The 17034-nt window shown below is 49.0% G+C and overlaps 8 protein-coding genes across 8 annotated transcripts; 4 read left to right on the top strand and 4 right to left on the bottom strand.

Moving 5' to 3' along the window:
• Positions 1–157: 157 nt before the first annotated feature.
• LCP9604111_1093 (SDR family oxidoreductase) lies at positions 158–1036 on the top strand (the record flags this gene model as incomplete). Its single annotated transcript, XM_039074650.1, has 1 exon — positions 158–1036. One exon carries the CDS (start codon positions 158–160, stop codon positions 1034–1036), a length of 879 nt encoding a protein of 292 aa, XP_038933641.1.
• A 270-nt stretch (positions 1037–1306) lies between these two features.
• On the bottom strand, positions 1307–4011 carry LCP9604111_1091 (cytochrome P450; the record flags this gene model as incomplete). Its single annotated transcript, XM_039074638.1, has 7 exons — positions 1307–1349; positions 2301–2372; positions 2423–2607; positions 2659–3037; positions 3093–3273; positions 3324–3879; positions 3931–4011. 7 exons carry the CDS (start codon positions 4009–4011, stop codon positions 1307–1309), a joined length of 1497 nt encoding a protein of 498 aa, XP_038933639.1.
• A 522-nt stretch (positions 4012–4533) lies between these two features.
• Positions 4534–5640, bottom strand: LCP9604111_1090 (uncharacterized protein; the record flags this gene model as incomplete). The annotated part of the gene is made up of 1 exon (XM_039074627.1): positions 4534–5640. One exon carries the CDS (start codon positions 5638–5640, stop codon positions 4534–4536), a length of 1107 nt encoding a protein of 368 aa, XP_038933638.1.
• Positions 5641–6983: 1343 nt separating this feature from the next.
• Positions 6984–8806, top strand: LCP9604111_1089 (cytochrome P450; the record flags this gene model as incomplete). Its single annotated transcript, XM_039074616.1, has 6 exons — positions 6984–7073; positions 7159–7251; positions 7299–7368; positions 7419–8359; positions 8417–8577; positions 8632–8806. The coding sequence occupies 6 exons, from the start codon at positions 6984–6986 to the stop codon at positions 8804–8806; spliced, it is 1530 nt and encodes a 509-aa protein (XP_038933637.1).
• Positions 8807–8972: 166 nt separating this feature from the next.
• Positions 8973–10388, bottom strand: LCP9604111_1088 (uncharacterized protein; the record flags this gene model as incomplete). Its single annotated transcript, XM_039074605.1, has 1 exon — positions 8973–10388. The coding sequence occupies one exon, from the start codon at positions 10386–10388 to the stop codon at positions 8973–8975; it is 1416 nt and encodes a 471-aa protein (XP_038933636.1).
• Positions 10389–11259: 871 nt separating this feature from the next.
• On the bottom strand, positions 11260–11872 carry LCP9604111_1087 (DUF3237 domain-containing protein; the record flags this gene model as incomplete). Its single annotated transcript, XM_039074594.1, has 2 exons — positions 11260–11684; positions 11737–11872. 2 exons carry the CDS (start codon positions 11870–11872, stop codon positions 11260–11262), a joined length of 561 nt encoding a protein of 186 aa, XP_038933635.1.
• Positions 11873–12447: 575 nt separating this feature from the next.
• Positions 12448–14239, top strand: LCP9604111_1086 (uncharacterized protein; the record flags this gene model as incomplete). The annotated part of the gene is made up of 2 exons (XM_039074583.1): positions 12448–12856; positions 12909–14239. The coding sequence occupies 2 exons, from the start codon at positions 12448–12450 to the stop codon at positions 14237–14239; spliced, it is 1740 nt and encodes a 579-aa protein (XP_038933634.1).
• Positions 14240–15005: 766 nt separating this feature from the next.
• LCP9604111_1085 (cytochrome P450) lies at positions 15006–16832 on the top strand (the record flags this gene model as incomplete). Its single annotated transcript, XM_039074572.1, has 5 exons — positions 15006–15311; positions 15362–15487; positions 15537–15636; positions 15686–15754; positions 15811–16832. The coding sequence occupies 5 exons, from the start codon at positions 15006–15008 to the stop codon at positions 16830–16832; spliced, it is 1623 nt and encodes a 540-aa protein (XP_038933633.1).
• Positions 16833–17034: the final 202 nt, after the last annotated feature.

Raw genomic sequence — 17034 nt, 5'->3', positions numbered from 1 at the left:
AGCCAGTATCTTTGTTTCGCAGTTAGCGGAGTTTAGTACTCGCACCGGATGGCATCGGCCCATATGATATATAGATGTCCTCCTCCCCTCCTCCCAGCAGCACACCCCTCCTGACCTCAATACCATCCTTTGAGAACAAATCATCCACCCATCCATCATGGCTACTACCTCCCGGATCTGGCTCATCACCGGCACCTCGTCCGGACTTGGCCAAGAGTTGGCTAAAGTGGCCGCTAAGCACGGGGATCGCGTGTTGGCCGCCACACGGACTCCGCATAAATTAGCCGAGCTCGAGTCAACTAACCCTAATATCAAGGCTGTCTACCTAGACCACAACGAGCCCCCAGCCCAGATCCAAGCAGCAGTCGAGACTATCCTAGCTGTCTATGGAACGGTCGACATTGTTGTCAACAATGCCGCCTACGTGCAGACAGGCATGCTTGAAGAGGCTACCGCAGAAGAGACTCAGCGTCAGTTCCAGGCTAATACCTTTGGCCCTCTGAACCTTTACCGCGCCCTACTGCCACACCTCCGCGCTAAGGGGTCGGGCACTTTGGTTACCATCGGCTCTATGGCCGCCTGGTACCCTATGCCTGGCTGCAATCTCTACAACGCTTCCAAAGCCGCTCTGCGCTGGATTGGACTTGGGCTGGCGGGTGAGATCTCCCCGTTCGGTATCCGCCACTGTTTAGTCGAACCGGGCTTCTTCCGCACCGAGTTACTGAACCCGTCAGCCAATATTTCTCAGACCGCAAAGTCCTCGCGTCTATCGGCCTACCAGGAGGTAAACAATACCACCGACTCTAACTTCGCCGCCTTTAACGGCGCCCAGCTGGGTAACCCCGTGAAGGGCACGCAAGTTATCTACGACGTCATTACCTCCACGGGAATCGCCGAGGGGAAACCCCTGCCTGCTCTCTTGCCCTTGGGGAGTGATGCCTGCGATGAGATCAGCAAGGCCGCATCTGAGACCTTGGCAGCGATTGAGGAATGGCGGGCGATTAGTTCCTTGACGGACTTTCCCAAAGGTTCGTAATTATATACCTAGTGCCACGGACTTCTCAGGGAATATGGCCATTCAAAACAGAATGAAAATGACAATTCTAAGCCAACACGATACATCCAGCTTAAATTACAGTACCCATTCCTATCCGCATGTTTTAAAGTAGGTGAGTGACTGGGATAGACACCCGGTATGACCAATGACAGAAGAGGCCGCTTCCTGACCACAGAATGTGAAGCGACTGAACAAAAATTCATATATGTAGCTATACGTACCGGAAATACCCTGGCGGGTGGGGCTTTCCTATTTGAGCTGCCGCTTTTGTGAGGGCTCAGGCTCAGGCTCACTGGGTAGATGTCAGCACGGGCTCAGATCAGTCACGTGCAGGATGACTGATGCTCAGTGAGTGCTCAGTGTCCAATCAGTGAGCAACACTGATGCCCACCTCAGACTATACCCAGAAGGGATTAGCCCCCACAGGGTCGTTTATACTGTGATGGTTAGTTAGTTCGCTGATAGCATTGCTGCTGCCCTCATTTTCCGGAGCACTTTATCTCATCAAGAAAATACATTATGACGGAGGGGCGTAGGAAATAGCGGAGAACTCCATCCGTTTCAGGATGTTATCTCCTTTTGTCTTCTAATTAAGAGCGGCTTGAGCTCAAAATCTCAGATATAAAAGTAGAATGTGTGCTAACAATAGCATATAATCATTTACATACCTTCTATTCAAGAACCTTTTAGTTGGTATCTTGATCTAATATCGCGTTCTTTTACTTTAAATAAATTCCCTGCCTCCACCCGCGCCACACGTAATTATAGGCAGAAAGGACTTTTTTGCTCAGCGCAATAAGATTGCCGAGACGAAACGCCGTTTACAGCGGGAAAGGAATAGCTATATTCCTAGAGCCCACAGACAGGAGGACTCAATTCGGGAGAAAGATAAAAGACTTCCTCAGACCAACACTTCACATTGTGGAACTGTAAATCTTTGGCTAAAGTGAGTTTAGCTGCATCTGAGGTGGCAATTCCTTCCCATATATATATAAGGCTGACCTTCCCTTAGATTCACCGCAGATCCAGAGAATGGGTTTGAATACTACAGAACTTCCCTTGGTTGTAAGTTGTCAAGGCCTAATATAGCCTTCCCGCTAGTCAGCTAAGAATTGTAAGCCAATTGTAGCATGTCTATCTATTACATTAATATATTCATGTCTAAGTATAGCATCGTTCAGATATTAGAGGACGTCCTAGGGCGTCCGAAAATCTTGTTATTATCATGAAGCAACTCGCCTACGAGTAGTCTTGATCATTAGCTTTGGCTTCTTCCACAGCATCGCCATTCTGGAATCCCTTAACCAATCGACTTCTGTGTTTAAAAGCTCGATATCGTAGACCCAAAGCATTTTCGAGAGTAACAGACTCAACTCGATCCATGCCAAATTCCTTCCGAGGCATGCTCGAGGTCCCATCGAGAAAGGCTGCGAGGCCTCGTGATCATCGACCAAATCACTTTCGAGCCACCGCTCTGGTCTGAACTCCAGTGGCGCATCAAAGTTCTTTGTAGATAGACAAGCTGCTACAGGATTGACGGAAACGATTGTCTGTTTTGAATTAGGAAGGTTCAAACCAAATGGATATGGATCTGTAGTTACCCCTTCTGCAACGAAGTGACCGTCGATGGTATCTCCGCCTTTGGGAACGACTCGCGGTAAGGCCAGCGGCAAAGGTGGATAGATTCGCATCGCCTCGAGAGCTAATGCATGAAGATATTTGAGTTGCGAAGCTGCTGTTGAGTTGATGTCCTCGAATCTTTCGAACCTGTCTCGGATTTCCTGCGTGGCTTTCTGATATACTGATGGGTTCTTGGTCAAATAGTATACGATGCAGCTCAATGTTGTCGCTGTCGTTTCGCTGCCAGCAATGACAAAGTCAGACGCATGGGCCGCGATCTGGACATCTGTCAAATCTTCTGGTCTGTTTTCCAGCATGCGCGTCAAGAAGTCTGGGCGAGTAGATGGATTGCTCAACCTCCTAAATCAAGGTGTTAGAGTTCCACGGATAGCCCTGTGAAGCTTCGGAGGCATACTTATCAATCAGTGAGATGGTATAGTTCTCATGGCCTGCCGTGTCTTCCAGCATCTTCTCAATTGCTTTCGGGAATAACCACTTGAATGTGGTCGCGAATTTTGGAAACCGCTTGAAGGCATCTGCCAAAGCACTCTGCCCGATCGCCGTGATGATTCGCGAAATCCAAGGATGAACCTCACCTATGTGAATGATGAGTATAGATGCGATGTATGAGGTCTGGAGCACTGACCTGATTTGACGCCCCCAAAAGACTCTCCAAATGCCAAGGAGCCAATGATATCAAAAGTGGCTAAATTAAACCAGACAACAATGTCGATGCCACCCTTTTTCGAACCAAACACGTCAAGCTGAGAGACAAACTCGTTTACAACTTCATCGATGAGTGGCTCTTGCGCTTTCAACGATTTGTCCGAAAAGGCGTGGCTGAGATACTTCCGCATGTGCCCATGCTTGCCAGGTTCACGCTCGCTCACGATCGAATGAGCTTTGTCTGCAAAGACGCCCCCATCATACCAGTCGCTCTTGATAAAAGTCTCATGGCCCGGCCGGAAGTTGTAAATATCTCGAAATGCACCTGCCGTGTTAAAGGAGAGATCGTTTGGAGCCGTCCGAACAACGCTTCCATATTGGTTGTGCAGCTCCAGCAACTTGAAGGGCTGTCGACCTTGGATGTAGTAGTAACAGTAGAGCACGTTGCTCCATGCGGCCGATCGGGGTCCTGGGAACTTGTACAGTGGATGTTGTGTGTGTCTATAGTAGCAGTATGCGGTGATAGCGAGAGCAAGCTGTATTTTATTTCAGAACTGCCTTGCGAGTGACGAATGCTGGGTACTCACTCCAATCAGAAAACCAGTCTTGGGTGTCAAGGCCGACAGGTGGGGTAGTAAAAGCAGCTCTGGAGCCTCGAGTGCATCCATGACTGCGGGTATGCAAAGAAGTGCTAGGTAGGTACTCTGGAATTGGGGAAATCTTTGGGTTGTGGTCGACTGCTTTTACCAGGCGCTGCACTCCAGGTTATTTTACTAGGCCCCATGAGGATGACAAATAAAATTGATGGCCTCGAGCAGCCTTATGTCGGAACATGCCCTTCTCGAGCGTGTCGGTCGTAAAGAAGTCGGGGAGATACCGGATACGGAAAGGTGCCTCGCAGATACAGAAGTAACGGACTCTTTTCATAATTTCTGGATACGTGTTATCTTTGTAAACCCAGTTGTCCGTCAGTTTCACTCATTATCTGTGTTTCAGGTATCTGATGGCATGACCAGTGATCTCTTTATGCTCGCAATGACTGACTGAATTAACTGCAAATATTGACTGACTATCTAAGCTCTACAATGGACAGGTATTCGGTACATATAGGCCCTGAAGGCTCCGTAAGCTCTGTAGGCATCCACTGTAGCCTGCAATCCTCCCAGGCTCCTGCAACAACCCCAGATGCCTCATATATCACAAAGGTCTGAGTCTACTTCCGAGACCATTCGTTGCATCTTGATGACGAGCTCGTTCAGCCTGCTTTCAAGCTTCTCAAGGCTCTGAGCTTGTGCAAGATGATTCATGGATATCGCAAGCTCACGAGTGCGAGAGACAAAGGCCACAGAATACTTCAACTGCAACTTAATAACGGCAGCTGATACGACTTTGAATTCCTGCAGAGACTGGACTTGAAACTCGCACAATTGTATTGCCCTGTTGGGATCAAGACGCTTGTCAGGAGAATCGGACTTGCCGAAATCCACAGACTCATTTTGCTCCTTCAGGCGGCAGACGAATGCGGTGATTATTGCCCCCGAGAGGCTGGTGATCTTCTCGCCAATGATCCCAAGAAGTCCGAAGAACTTTAATCTGCAGTTGCAGATGCGACATGTCAAGATGTCGTTGCTTGCTGCCGTTGTCTGACGGAGATATGACAAAATAGCGTACATGTTGCTGGGACTGGCGGATAAAATGTTCGACTCAATCTCAGCAAGAACGCGGAGGATGGATCCTCGACATTGGCAAGTTGATGGATCTGTCCTCGATCTGGCTCCGTCGAAATCTGTTGCGATAAAAGCGTCACTAGCCGAGGTATCGGAGCTTTGGTGTGACGACGAGGAAGACGAGGTGCGTGCATGATCGAAAGCCATGAACGCCGACTGAACATCGGCAGATGGAGGTTGAGATGCCGCGATGTCGCCTATGTCGTCCGACATAGAATTTGCTGGCTCGGTCATCGAGTCAAAGGCCTCGGCATCGAGGACAGCTCGATTTGCGGCACCCACGAAAACGTTCGTCTCCATATCGTCTGGCTGGAGATAGGCGATGTTGCTGAAAATATCATTAAGTTCGTTTTCGGAATAGTCAAGCTCACCGCCGAATCTTTGTCCCTGACGCAAGTCGTTAAGATTCGAGTGTTCGCCCTGGTTCACGCTATTCAAGAATTGGGCGGTAGTGGTCACTACACTGCCAGTCGGATCGGTCTCAGCCATTTCCCACCCGCCGATCTCCCGATCGACGCCATCATTGCCCAGAGGGCTCGGAGCCTTGCTGGTGCCAGCTGTCCCACTCATGTTAGAGAAGTTGGGTTGGAAATGTGATCTTGACTTCGGTCGCGAGCTGTTGCTCGGGGCTCCTATTTGGTAGGAGCATTTCATCGCCTGGCTTCTGCAGCGATCGCAGCCAGACTTGTGTCCACTGCAACGTAGCTAGTTGACCAGAGGAGTTATATTAGCAAACCAACCGATGCTAGTACGGGAAAGCTTTACCTTTTTTAATCGGCAGCTTTCACAAGCGGAATGTGAGAAGACGTATCCTCCTAATCGGCTTGCAGCCTCTCCTTTGGCATGCTCGATAAATTCCACAGAGTTCTTCTCGGACCCGATCCTGAGAGTTCCAAACATTCTGGCCTAGCAAGTGATCTCAGTTCTCAGAGGGTTGTGAATAAGTAGAGACCCGAGCACTTGCCTTGAACTTTATTATCTCAAATTTCCAGGAATTATAGTATGTAGACTGTTATGCTTACATGTACTTGTTATTGTGGCGTCTCACGTAGGGCAGGGATTATGAAGCTATTCGGGCGGGAGATGCATAAGTCACATTTAGTAAATCAAGATACTTAGGGCGGTATTAAGAGACCCTCCTCCCCTTCTTAGGAGGAAGAGAAGAAGAAGAAAGGACTTCTCTTCTTCTTCTTCATTATCATCATCTTCTTCTTCATCTCCTCCTCTTCTTCTTCATCTCCTCCTCCCAATAATCAGCTTTGTAGTAACACGCTCTACAGTCAAGCCAGATACGCTAACCTCTTCGCTCTATTATCGTTATCTAGTAAGCAGATGCTCTACCCTGCCAAGCAGGTTCTACACCACTCGTGGGACGCCACGTTCGCACCGGTCCGCACAGCCCGCCACTCCTGCATATGCGAGTCAGCTGCGCGACGGGCGAAAATACGACATAATAACACGGAGCACGCCTGCATTGCCTCCAGGCCGGCCCTTCGACCGACATAACCCAAAAAAAACAAAACCAAACATCCACAAAATCCAGGAAGAGCCGCTAACGCTATGACCAAAAGGCGTACATGGATAGATGTGTGAGGAATCGAAGGTGCCGTTCCATGCTGTGATTGGTCAGGGATAATTTACCCAGAACGGGAGGTGCCCTTGGGATGGGAGTAGTGCTTACGCCGAAGAGAGATCGGCGATCTAGTTAGCAGGGCGTCGTTGTGTCAGCTTTTCGCCATGTCGGATATAGACCTTTAAAGGCAAATGTGACCCAAAACAGCATGAGTCCGAACAGGTGAAGCCGCTTATGTTTATAAGTGGCCACACGATTTCCTCGGAAGAGTAACTCGAGCTATCTGGAAGTGAATTCTTACCGCAGCATATTCATGCAACTCAAATTTTCCTACTCCAACATGACCATATCTCCAATCCCCGGTCTCTTATTCGTCTATGATCAACCCCCCCACAGCATTTACGTGCTCCCATTCGTCATCTCTGCAGCAGTAAGCTCATTGGCATTGGCCAATGGCCATACACCTCGATCCTTCATACCATACCAGGCCCTTTATTTTGCTAACAAGTGGCTAGGCCCTCTGCTATTTTATTGGCCTCATAGTCTTTAACCTCTGGTTCCATCCCCTGGCCAGGTTTCCGGGACCACTATTGGCTAGGTCGACCTTGGTAAGATATCAATTTACTCAATCTATTCCTCTCGCTGACTCAATTAGCTATGGCGAATGCGAATGACCTTGAAAGGCAGAATCCACCGATCCATAGAGGCTGGGCACCAGAAATACGGTAAGTTCATCCGTGCCCGGACGCAAGCAGCTGCTGACTTTTTTAAAAAGGCCCCGTTCTTAGAGTAGCTCCAAACGAGCTCTCATTTGCCTCTGTGTCCTCATGGAAGTCAATATACGGCCACCGGCCAGGGGGCATGATTCCAACAAAAAGTGAATTCTACGATATGTACGGGTCGGGGTTTAACTCGCTCTGCATTGGAAGTGAGAGAGATCCAGAGAAGCACCGGCAGATGAAGTCATTTCTGTCTGCTGCATTTTCGACGAAAGCCCTTTTGGAGCAGGAGCCACTTGTCTCTCAGACCGTTGATGCTTTCATCACGCGACTTGGCAACGACGGTGGTTCCGAGACAAAAGGCCTGGACATGACTAAGTGGACAGAAATGGTAGCGTTTGACATACTCGGAGAGATGGCCTTTGGGCAATCTTTCGAGTGCATCATCCGAGGTGAGCCTCACTACTGGCAGGAAATGATTCTCAAACATCTTTACTTTATCACCGTTGCGGACAATTTGCGGCGCCTGCCATTTGCACTGACATTGGCAAGATTCTTGGCACCTGTTCTGACTGCGGTGCGAAATAAGCACTCTCAATTCACCAGAGACAAAGTTGCCGAGCGCATGACCAACAAGAATCTTCGGAAAGACTTCATGTCCAATCTAATTTCAAAGGTTGAGTCCGGCGAAGTTGATCGCGAGGAGATGACAGCTCATGCATCCACTCTCATCATTGCTGGAGGCGAAACTGTCGCAACTTTCTTGGCAGCTACAGTGTACTACCTACTCAAGACTCCGGAGGTATACAAAGCTATGCGTGAAGAAATCAGAAACCGCTTCCCTACCTATGAGTCAATCAATGCGACCTCTGCACAGCAGTTGCCATATCTACAGGCGGTTATCAATGAAGGGCTCAGAATCTATCCCCCTGGCTCACAGGGTTTCCCGAGACTATCACCAGGTCTCGCAATCGATGGGGAATGGATACCGGAAGGTGTACGTGTTTACTAGTTTCTTCTCAATCATGAGCATTCTATCTAACCTGCAAGCCAGACTGAGATCTATACCAGCGCATGGACTGTGACGCACAATCCCCAAATGTTCAAAGACCCGATGAAATTCGATCCAAACAGATGGCTGAATGAGAAGTCGACCGATATCAAAGAATCATCTCAGCCTTTCAGCTTGGGTCCTCGAGGATGCCTAGGGCGAAAGTAAGTGGCACAGCTCCGTAGCTGTTTACAAAAAGCGTCTGACAGTCTATACAGTTTTGCACTTATGGAGCTAAATTTGATCCTTTCGAAACTTTGCTGGAAATATGATATGGAGCTGATGGATCAGTCTCTGGATTGGGAAGGACAAAGCAAGGTCCATGTCATGTGGGACAAGCCTGCCCTGACTGTCAGATTTCACTCTGTGGACGGTAGCACACTCAAGGCATAGCGAGGTCAATACATTTGGGAACATTTCATACTCAAAGCAAATTGGTTATTCATTTTGGTCCAATATTCGTGTGAATAGATGCTTCAATCGACTGACCAGCCAATAACCGACTTACAAAGGGAAGCATTGAACCTGACACCATGCTGCGGATTGGCTATCTATGGGGCTATCTATAAGTTGCAAATCTAGTAAACTCTGCGTCACTTCGAAGCCGTTTGCTATGATCTTCCTCCATCGATGTAATCAACTGGACAACCCCATCCTTTGGCGGCAAAATGCAACAGAGACTTTCAAATTGTCGGTCTGGAATGCGGAAGAACTCGGTCTTACCAAGTGGGCCCCATTCAAGCTTATAGAACGGCAGATCAATCCAAGAGGTAACGTACAGGTCAGGCCCCAGATTGTCGTTGGCGTACTTGATTGTCTGGCAATCTGGGTGAGTGGCAGCCAGCCCGACGACAGCTTTCAGCAACGTTTTGTTTCGGGCCGCGGTGATCGTCTGTCTGACTTTGATCGCAATATCACCAAGATGGGTGCTCTCACTTCCTACCATATTGATCGGCAGGTCCGTAAAGCAATGGAAAAGACAGTTACCGATGTAGGTTGGTGATATAGAAAGGTCTTTTCTGCCATCAAGTGCCACCACCACGTTTGACTTGCGGTTTGGGGGCTCGCTTTCGGTTCTCGATGATGGAAAGCGAGCTCTCATGGTATGTCGCCACAGAAAGGCCACCAACGCGTCGTTTGTCGACACCCACGCTCCGCTTTGATTCGGTTGTGCCATAGCTTTGATTTCTGCCAGAGCGTCTGAACTGAACGAGAACATACTCGAGATGACTGGTGGCTTCCTCACTGGAAGAAGGGCAGGGATGAAATCGGGCCACCGAAAATCGTTAACCCCCCTGAACTCGAGGCAGTTGAGTCGCCAGAGGTTTGGGTCACTTTCCAGGTCCTCGAATTTGTACTGCTTTTTCAAAAGTTCAACGTCGAGGAGGTCTGCTATGCCCCTCGAATCGGTACCGTCCCCCTCTGGATCAGCGCTATTTTTGAGGTCAACAGTCCCATTGCAGTGGTCTGAAAACCTCGCAATAATGCGTCCAGCCCCATATGCGTCCACGAAATTGTGGTGGAAGCAAAAGGCAATCAATAGTCCGCCGTGGATAAAGTTGGCTTGCACCGACATGACTTTCCGTGTCTCTCCAATACCGGCTGTCAGGGGTGCTAACAAGTTTGCATCCAGCTTGTGTGGCGGCATGCCGGTGTCTTTCAGATCCTGATATGTCTCCTTCCATTGGGACTTCGGACCTGTGAGATCGTTGAATACGATACGAAGGTCTTCGAAGGGATTCGGTATGTCGAGGATGAGATGGCCTTTGCGCACACTGCTTTCCATATCCCTTCGGACTGTACCAGTCAGGTATGGGCGTTCTTCTGCCAGCGAGGATAGGGAGGTTTGCAAGAGCTCGGACGTGCTCGCCCTGTTATCGCTGCTAACAGGAAAGCAAAGTAAGTAGCAGTAATAAAATGCTGGAAGCATTTCATCCAACGCACTGAACTTTCGATGTTGTTGTAGCTCGTACATCTTGTTCAGCAATACACGAGATGCAAATCACAGTACTTATGTTGCCAGGCAGATCAGGTCTTGCGGTAGTATATAAACAAGCAGGATGTTTCGAGGAATGAGGTAAAGCCAACATAGGCATGGGCGGATGCAAACAGGTACTTCCTAGACTTCCAAGATAAATGGACTCCAAGATGGCGGTCGTGATTCACGTGTTCTGCATATCCCGAAACAGCTCGGCTCCGTCCGAGTATGGGAACCTGGCGAATTTCTACTTTGGGCTTCGTGAAAAGTCGCTCATATTAAGAGAAATTGAGACTCACACTACATTTAAACTGCCCCTAGAGCCAGCCCTTTTCTCCTCGGTAACAAAATTTATAGGCAGCCTCACAGCGCAATCGTCTTTCCAGAACCATGGCACCCAAGCGCAGTGCCGTCTACAGTCTCGAAGTTCCCGTCCCGTTCACTCGACAGGATAAATGGCTCTCGCTGTTCTATGGTTGTCTCTGCACAGCTCTTGTCGTATATATACAGGCATTATTGCCTGGAAACGCGCAGCCATGATACCGCTTCGGTGCAGCTCCACATGCAGCCTCTTGATTGGATATTGTGCAACAATCAGAGATCCCTGCGAAGAGACGTGTGAGTAGGTGAGTGGACCATAGTGCGTGAATGTGGATCTACTGACCGAGGTTCCAGTAGAACATGTCGAGGGTCTTATCAATCTTGGAGAGAATCTGTCTGAGCAAGGTCATATGAAAGGCGGACTATATGCTAATGAGCAATGCTTAACATCCGATCATTGAAATCTACATAGCACCAGTTACATGAACATGATTATAGTAGCCTAGATACAAGTCGTGGAGATGATAATTTGAGTATCTCTATATCGCTATTTTACCAGAAACTGGAACAATTTCATGTGAGTCTTAGCCATGCGACTGTCTTCGTAAATCAGTCTCTCCTGCCCAATGATGCATGCCCAGTTTAGCCAGGCATACTCCGGGCTATCAGTGTTGATACGAAAAACCTGCCATGCGTTGATTTCCCCCATCTCCGTCGAGCGTGCGGCGGCTGTCTGGCCCATCATATCGAATATGAGTTTGTTCCATTCGCATATACCGAAAGAGGTGATACGGAATATATGATCGTTGTTGAGACCTTTGGCGACGACGCTGACATTCAGTTCCGCAAGTTCATTGTTATGTATCAGCGGATAATCGCCGCCACCTGGAAGCACCTCTGCCCTCAGACCTTCGATTGCCTCTGAGTGAATGCCGAATCCGTCCGGTAATGGAAAGACGGTGGTAAAGTGTCCTGCCTTTGGGTCAGCCCCAGGTCCAATGTGTGTTTCTATATTTCAACTCACCGCCAGTTATGGGGCAGAAAATGAAAGTTCCTCGCGGCGTCACTCCGCCCGTGGTCACTTCGCCCAGGTTGAACTGTATTTCGCCTATGTGCACCAGACGCGGTAGGGGGTCGGGGTCTTTCGTTTGAGGTTCCATCCTTGGGGCGGTGCTTAGGCAAGCAACGATGGAACTGGGCGATCTTCGCTCTAGTACCCTACCCCAAGCTCTCACCTATGCTGACTGCATCTCCAAGTTACAATCGATGCGCGGGGAGGGAACTACTATGGCAAGTTCCGAATAAAGTTCTAGGTCAGATGTCAGCGCTAGTCAATAACCTTCCCTTCCCTAATCAGGGTATGGGCCGAACTACGTGTGCGGCTAGGCTATGTAAGCTCGGAAGTAATCTGTTTGAACGCGACGCAGCCTGATGTGTTCAATGTCCGTCCTACCAGTAAATACTTCGTACCAGGACTGAATCGATCTGCGTCCCAATATGGTCCTTTTGGCTCCTGCGGTGCCGATCCAGAGCTCTTGTTCGGGCATTTCCAATGGGTGTCCTGGGCCGGCGACCGAAAAGCTCGAAACCAACTCCCCCCGGCGGGCAAACTCCCACCATACTGTATCATTTTTGCACAAAGGAAGGTCTATAGAGAGACCAACCAGCTGTCAGCTTTCACGCTTGACTTGATCCATCCTCAGAGAGCTTCGCTTCCTTGTCTACTCTCCGCACTATGAACGCCTCAAAGTTGCCTCTGGGCTCGTTTGTGGGCACGACCCTATTATTGTTCATACTTTACAAGCTTGTCAAATTGGCGTACTACGTGGGTCAAGCCAAAAAAACCGGCCTGCCGTATACTCTTGTGCCCGTACTTGAGACTGAGTTCCTTGGAAAACTCTTGACTCCGCTCATTCGTCCCTTGTTCACATCAAGACTGTCTAGAGGCGAGGGCTGGCCGCGATGGATTCGCTTTTCGATTCTCGACTGGGCTTGGGAAGAGAAACGCAGGGTTCACGAGGAGCTCGGTGATGTTTTCCTTCTCGTATCGCCTGAGGGTCTCATCTGCTACACCGCGGACGCCGACATGTGCTGGGATGTCATGAACAGGCGAAATGAGTTTCTAAAACCAAGAGATAAATACAGTAAGTTTAACGCTATTCTCATGGAACATCGTTCGCTAACTCCACATGCCAGAGGTCCTTGAGCCGTATGGACCGAATGTTGCAACTACAGAGGGCAAAGCGTACAACTTCCACGTTCGCATTACTGCACCCCCCTTCAACGATGGCAGCGGAGCTAACGATCTGGTCTGGAACGAGGCTTCCGACCAAGCACGCGCGCTCATGGAGTCCTGGTCCCAGGAAAACACAACCCGCGACCTTTCACTTGATATCAACCGATTGACTCTGGCCGTCATTTCCTACACGGGCTTCGGCAAAAGATTAGACTTCGAAACTGAAGTTTCTGATCTTCGCAACAAAATTCCTCCGGGGTACAAGATGAGCCTGCATCACGCGCTGCACCTAGTCACAACGTTCATGGTCAAGATTCTTCTCATTCCTAAATGGATTATGAAGATGACATCAATGAAGGAGATCGCTATCGCGCATGGTGAGCTCGAGAAGTATATGCGTGAGATGATCCGGACGGAGACCGCGAAGCTGAGCAAAGACAGCGAATACCAATCTGCCGACGCAAAGGGGAATCTTCTTACATCCGTTCTGCGTGCTTCAGCCTTTGAGGCAAAGGCTGCCGGTCGAAAGCAAGCCTTCAGCGAAGACGAGGTGCTCGGCAATCTTTTTCTGTACCTGCTCGCGGGGTATGAAACCACCGCAAACGCCATGACTTACGGCTTCATCACCTTAGCTCTCAGGCAGGATTTGCAGGACAGGATTATTCAAGAGGTAGATGGGGTTTATGCAGAGGCAGCTGCTGAAGGACGCACGTCGCTTAATTACACGGATGACTTCGAGAAATTCCAGTACACATACGGCTTTATGTACGAAGTTTTCCGCCTGTACCCTGGTGTTTGCATTATCACGAAAATGGTCCCGAAGGATACCACTATCACCGTCTACCCGGAAAACAATTCCCCACAACAGCATGTCCTGCCGGCTGAGTGCCGCGTGTACCTCAATGTCAACGCTGTTCACTACCACGAAAGGTACTGGCCCGATCCCTGGGCTCTCAAGCCTGATAGATGGATGGGTACCATAGGGGTCACTCCAAATTCGCGCCCTAACAAGAAGGTCGTCGCACAGGACAAGTCGAGACAGGTCAGGGGAACGTTGATGACCTTTTCTGGCGGCGCTCGCGCTTGCCTCGGAAGGAAATTCACACAGTCCGAGTACATCAGTGTTCTTGCGACAGTCTTGGGGAAGTACCGCATTGTGCTCGGCGAAGGCATGGACGCGAAAGTAGTGAAGCAGGAGATTGATCATCTGGCAGCGGGTACAGTCACGTTGGCTCCGCTCAAGTACGTCAAGCTGGCGCTGAAGAAGCGGACAGACGTCAAGACTGGCTAGATATCGCAGATAAAAGATAGTACTTTCTCTCACGAGCTTATTGAAATACCTCCGATCGTACCCACCCAATCAACTTCTCAAGTACCTTCCCAAGTACCCAGACTGGGGTGCAAAAAGTCTGAGTCCTATGTCACTTTTTGGCAAGGGAAGTAGATCTAATTCGGTAATGTTGTTCTTGCTGCTTTCAAATACAGGTCTATCTTTTACATACATATTTTTGGGGGGTTTTTTCATAATAGTAGTGCGACAGCAGTTATCCCCCGGCGACCATCATCGAATTTAATATGAAAGGGTTTTAGAATGATTAATCAAAGGTGCGCAAGAAGCATAGCATGCTATTAATATGGGAAACTTGTATAGATTAGCTATGATGGTGGGAAATTGAGTAGAAACAGTAATTGAAACGAAAGGCTGGTATACAAAATACTAGAAATAACTTCAATTTGAGCCTTTGTTTATTCCTTCAAGTAGCGAGAACAACAATACCTTGGCGAAAAGTGACGTGGGACTTTGAATTTTTGTATCCCACTGCACCTGAAGAGTATTTATCAAACCACTTGCCCACGGATGCGCACCTCTCGGGGTATGAAGCCCGTGAACTCGTATCTTCGGGAGCAGCACTGTATATGGTTAATTCCGAAGACTAACTCGGCCCATATCTTTTATAGGCATTTGTAACAAAACCGGCGCGTCCATTTCCCATCATGCTTCCGCTCCGACGCTAGGAGCCTTTCTTGCAGTAGATTCATGAGCCTCCTGTGCGTCTATGGCCGTGATCTTCTCCTCTTCTGCTCTCGATTCTCACACTCATGTTGATAAACACCTCGTTCGACGACCAATCCGCGATCTCGAGAACAACGTCGATATGCTGGATCACCTTTCTCGGGTACTTACACTTAGCTACCAATACCATGCGCTCGGAACAGCAATCGCCTTGTTCGCCTGCGCTTGCGCATATGCCCTGGTTGCACCTCGACAACCGCCAAAATTCCCCGCTCCACAGCTTTACGACGAGACCGGACCAATCGATCTCATAGCATTGGATAAGACAATTAGGGAAGGATTTCAGAATGTGAGTGAGAACCTACCATGTCGCGAGAGCTGTATTGACACTCTCCACAGTACAAGGGTAAATACTTCACCTTGAAGGAGGCCCATGGCGAGACCGTCATCTTGCCGACTAAGTTCATGGAAGAACTAAAGGCTCTACCCGACAATATGCTCAATCTAGATGACGAGATTGATGAGGTATGTCTGCAAGCGCGGTTGAGCAGTGCGGTAACTGATAATGGTGCAGCGGTTCCTGTCCGAACACAGCCTTTTCACGACAACGTCTGTGGGCGGAAGGATCTCGACTGTGGTGAACAGTGTCAAGAACGAGCTCACAAAGACTCTCGGTAAGCTAACCTACACTGCAGCGTCTTTGATGTGGCTAAAGCTTTGCAGGTCACCTGATGGGCGATATACATGAAGAAGTTGTGTACTCCTTCCAAGAATTGATCCCACCTTGCGACGGTAAGACTCGGGGTGACTGGACCTTGAAACATCATTCACTAATCTTCTTTTCACAGACTGGACCGAAATTGACATCCAAAGTAAGCTTGTTCGCATCGTCGCATTAGTGTCTGGCCGGATTTTTGTGGGCCTTCCAATGAGCCGTAACCAGGAATACCTAGATTGCATCATCGAGTTCACACTCAATGTTTTCTTCGCTGTACCTGAAATCCGGGCATACCCGCGGCTACTTCGTTGGACCTCACGGTATCTCAACACCAAAGTTCGAGCAGTGCACAAATCACTGGCTACCATGAGACGCTTGATGGCGCCCATCATCGCTGGCACCAAACAGCAGCTTGAAATGGGAACCGGGCCTCACAATATGTGTGCATGGAACATCAAGAACAGTAACCAGAAGGAACGAGATAGCCTCAACATCCAGGCACAGATGCAGCTAGCGACAAGTATGGCAGCCATTCACACGACTTCGATGACAGTGACGAACGCAATTTTCGACTTGGCTGCCAGACCCGAGTACCTACAGCCTCTTCGTGACGAGCTTCAGGACCTGAGAGCGACCGAGCCATTGCCATACCTCAATAAGTCGTCCATGCCAAAGCTGCGCAAGTTGGACTCGTTTCTCAAAGAGTCCCACCGCCTTAGTCCGATATCTCTGCTGAACATGCGGCGTAAAATCGTTCAACCTATCACTCTTCATGATGGAACTGTGCTGCAGCCGGGAATGCACATAGCTTTCCCTTTGCACCAAGTTTCGAACGATGAGGACTTATGGGAAAATCCAAGCCAGTTCGACGGCTTCAGATTCCAGAAGCTTAGGGACCTTCCAGGTAACGAGTCCAAATACCAGTTTACGGCGACTGGGACGAATAACTTGGACTTTGGCTATGGTGTGCATGCGTGCCCAGGTCGTTTTTTCGCCGCGAATGAGATTAAGATGATACTTGTACATTTGATCGACAACTTTGACTTCAAGTTTAAAGGAGATATAGGGCGACCTGACAGCCTGTGGACACCAGGAGGCTACCATCCCGATCCAAGTGTGCGAGTGCTCTTAAAAAGACGTCTCAAGGCCTGAAAGGGATTTGAGTTTGCAGAAGAGACGCGGATGACTTTGCAGGGCACCTGTGAGGATATCTACTAGGAGAATTTCTAAAGCACCTCAGTGTCACCAAAAAAATATCAAAAGAATCCATTTGAATCATGGATATTCACGATTTGATAATTTGATGATTATTTATAGGCCGTAACCCTGATCCAACACCCAGCAAACTGTTGAA

This window comes from Penicillium roqueforti, assembly GCF_015533775.1.
Source record: "Penicillium roqueforti strain LCP96 04111 chromosome Unknown scaffold_01, whole genome shotgun sequence".
Taxonomy (NCBI): Eukaryota; Fungi; Ascomycota; class Eurotiomycetes; order Eurotiales; family Aspergillaceae; genus Penicillium; species Penicillium roqueforti.
This window is presented reverse-complemented; position numbering and strand designations above follow the sequence as displayed.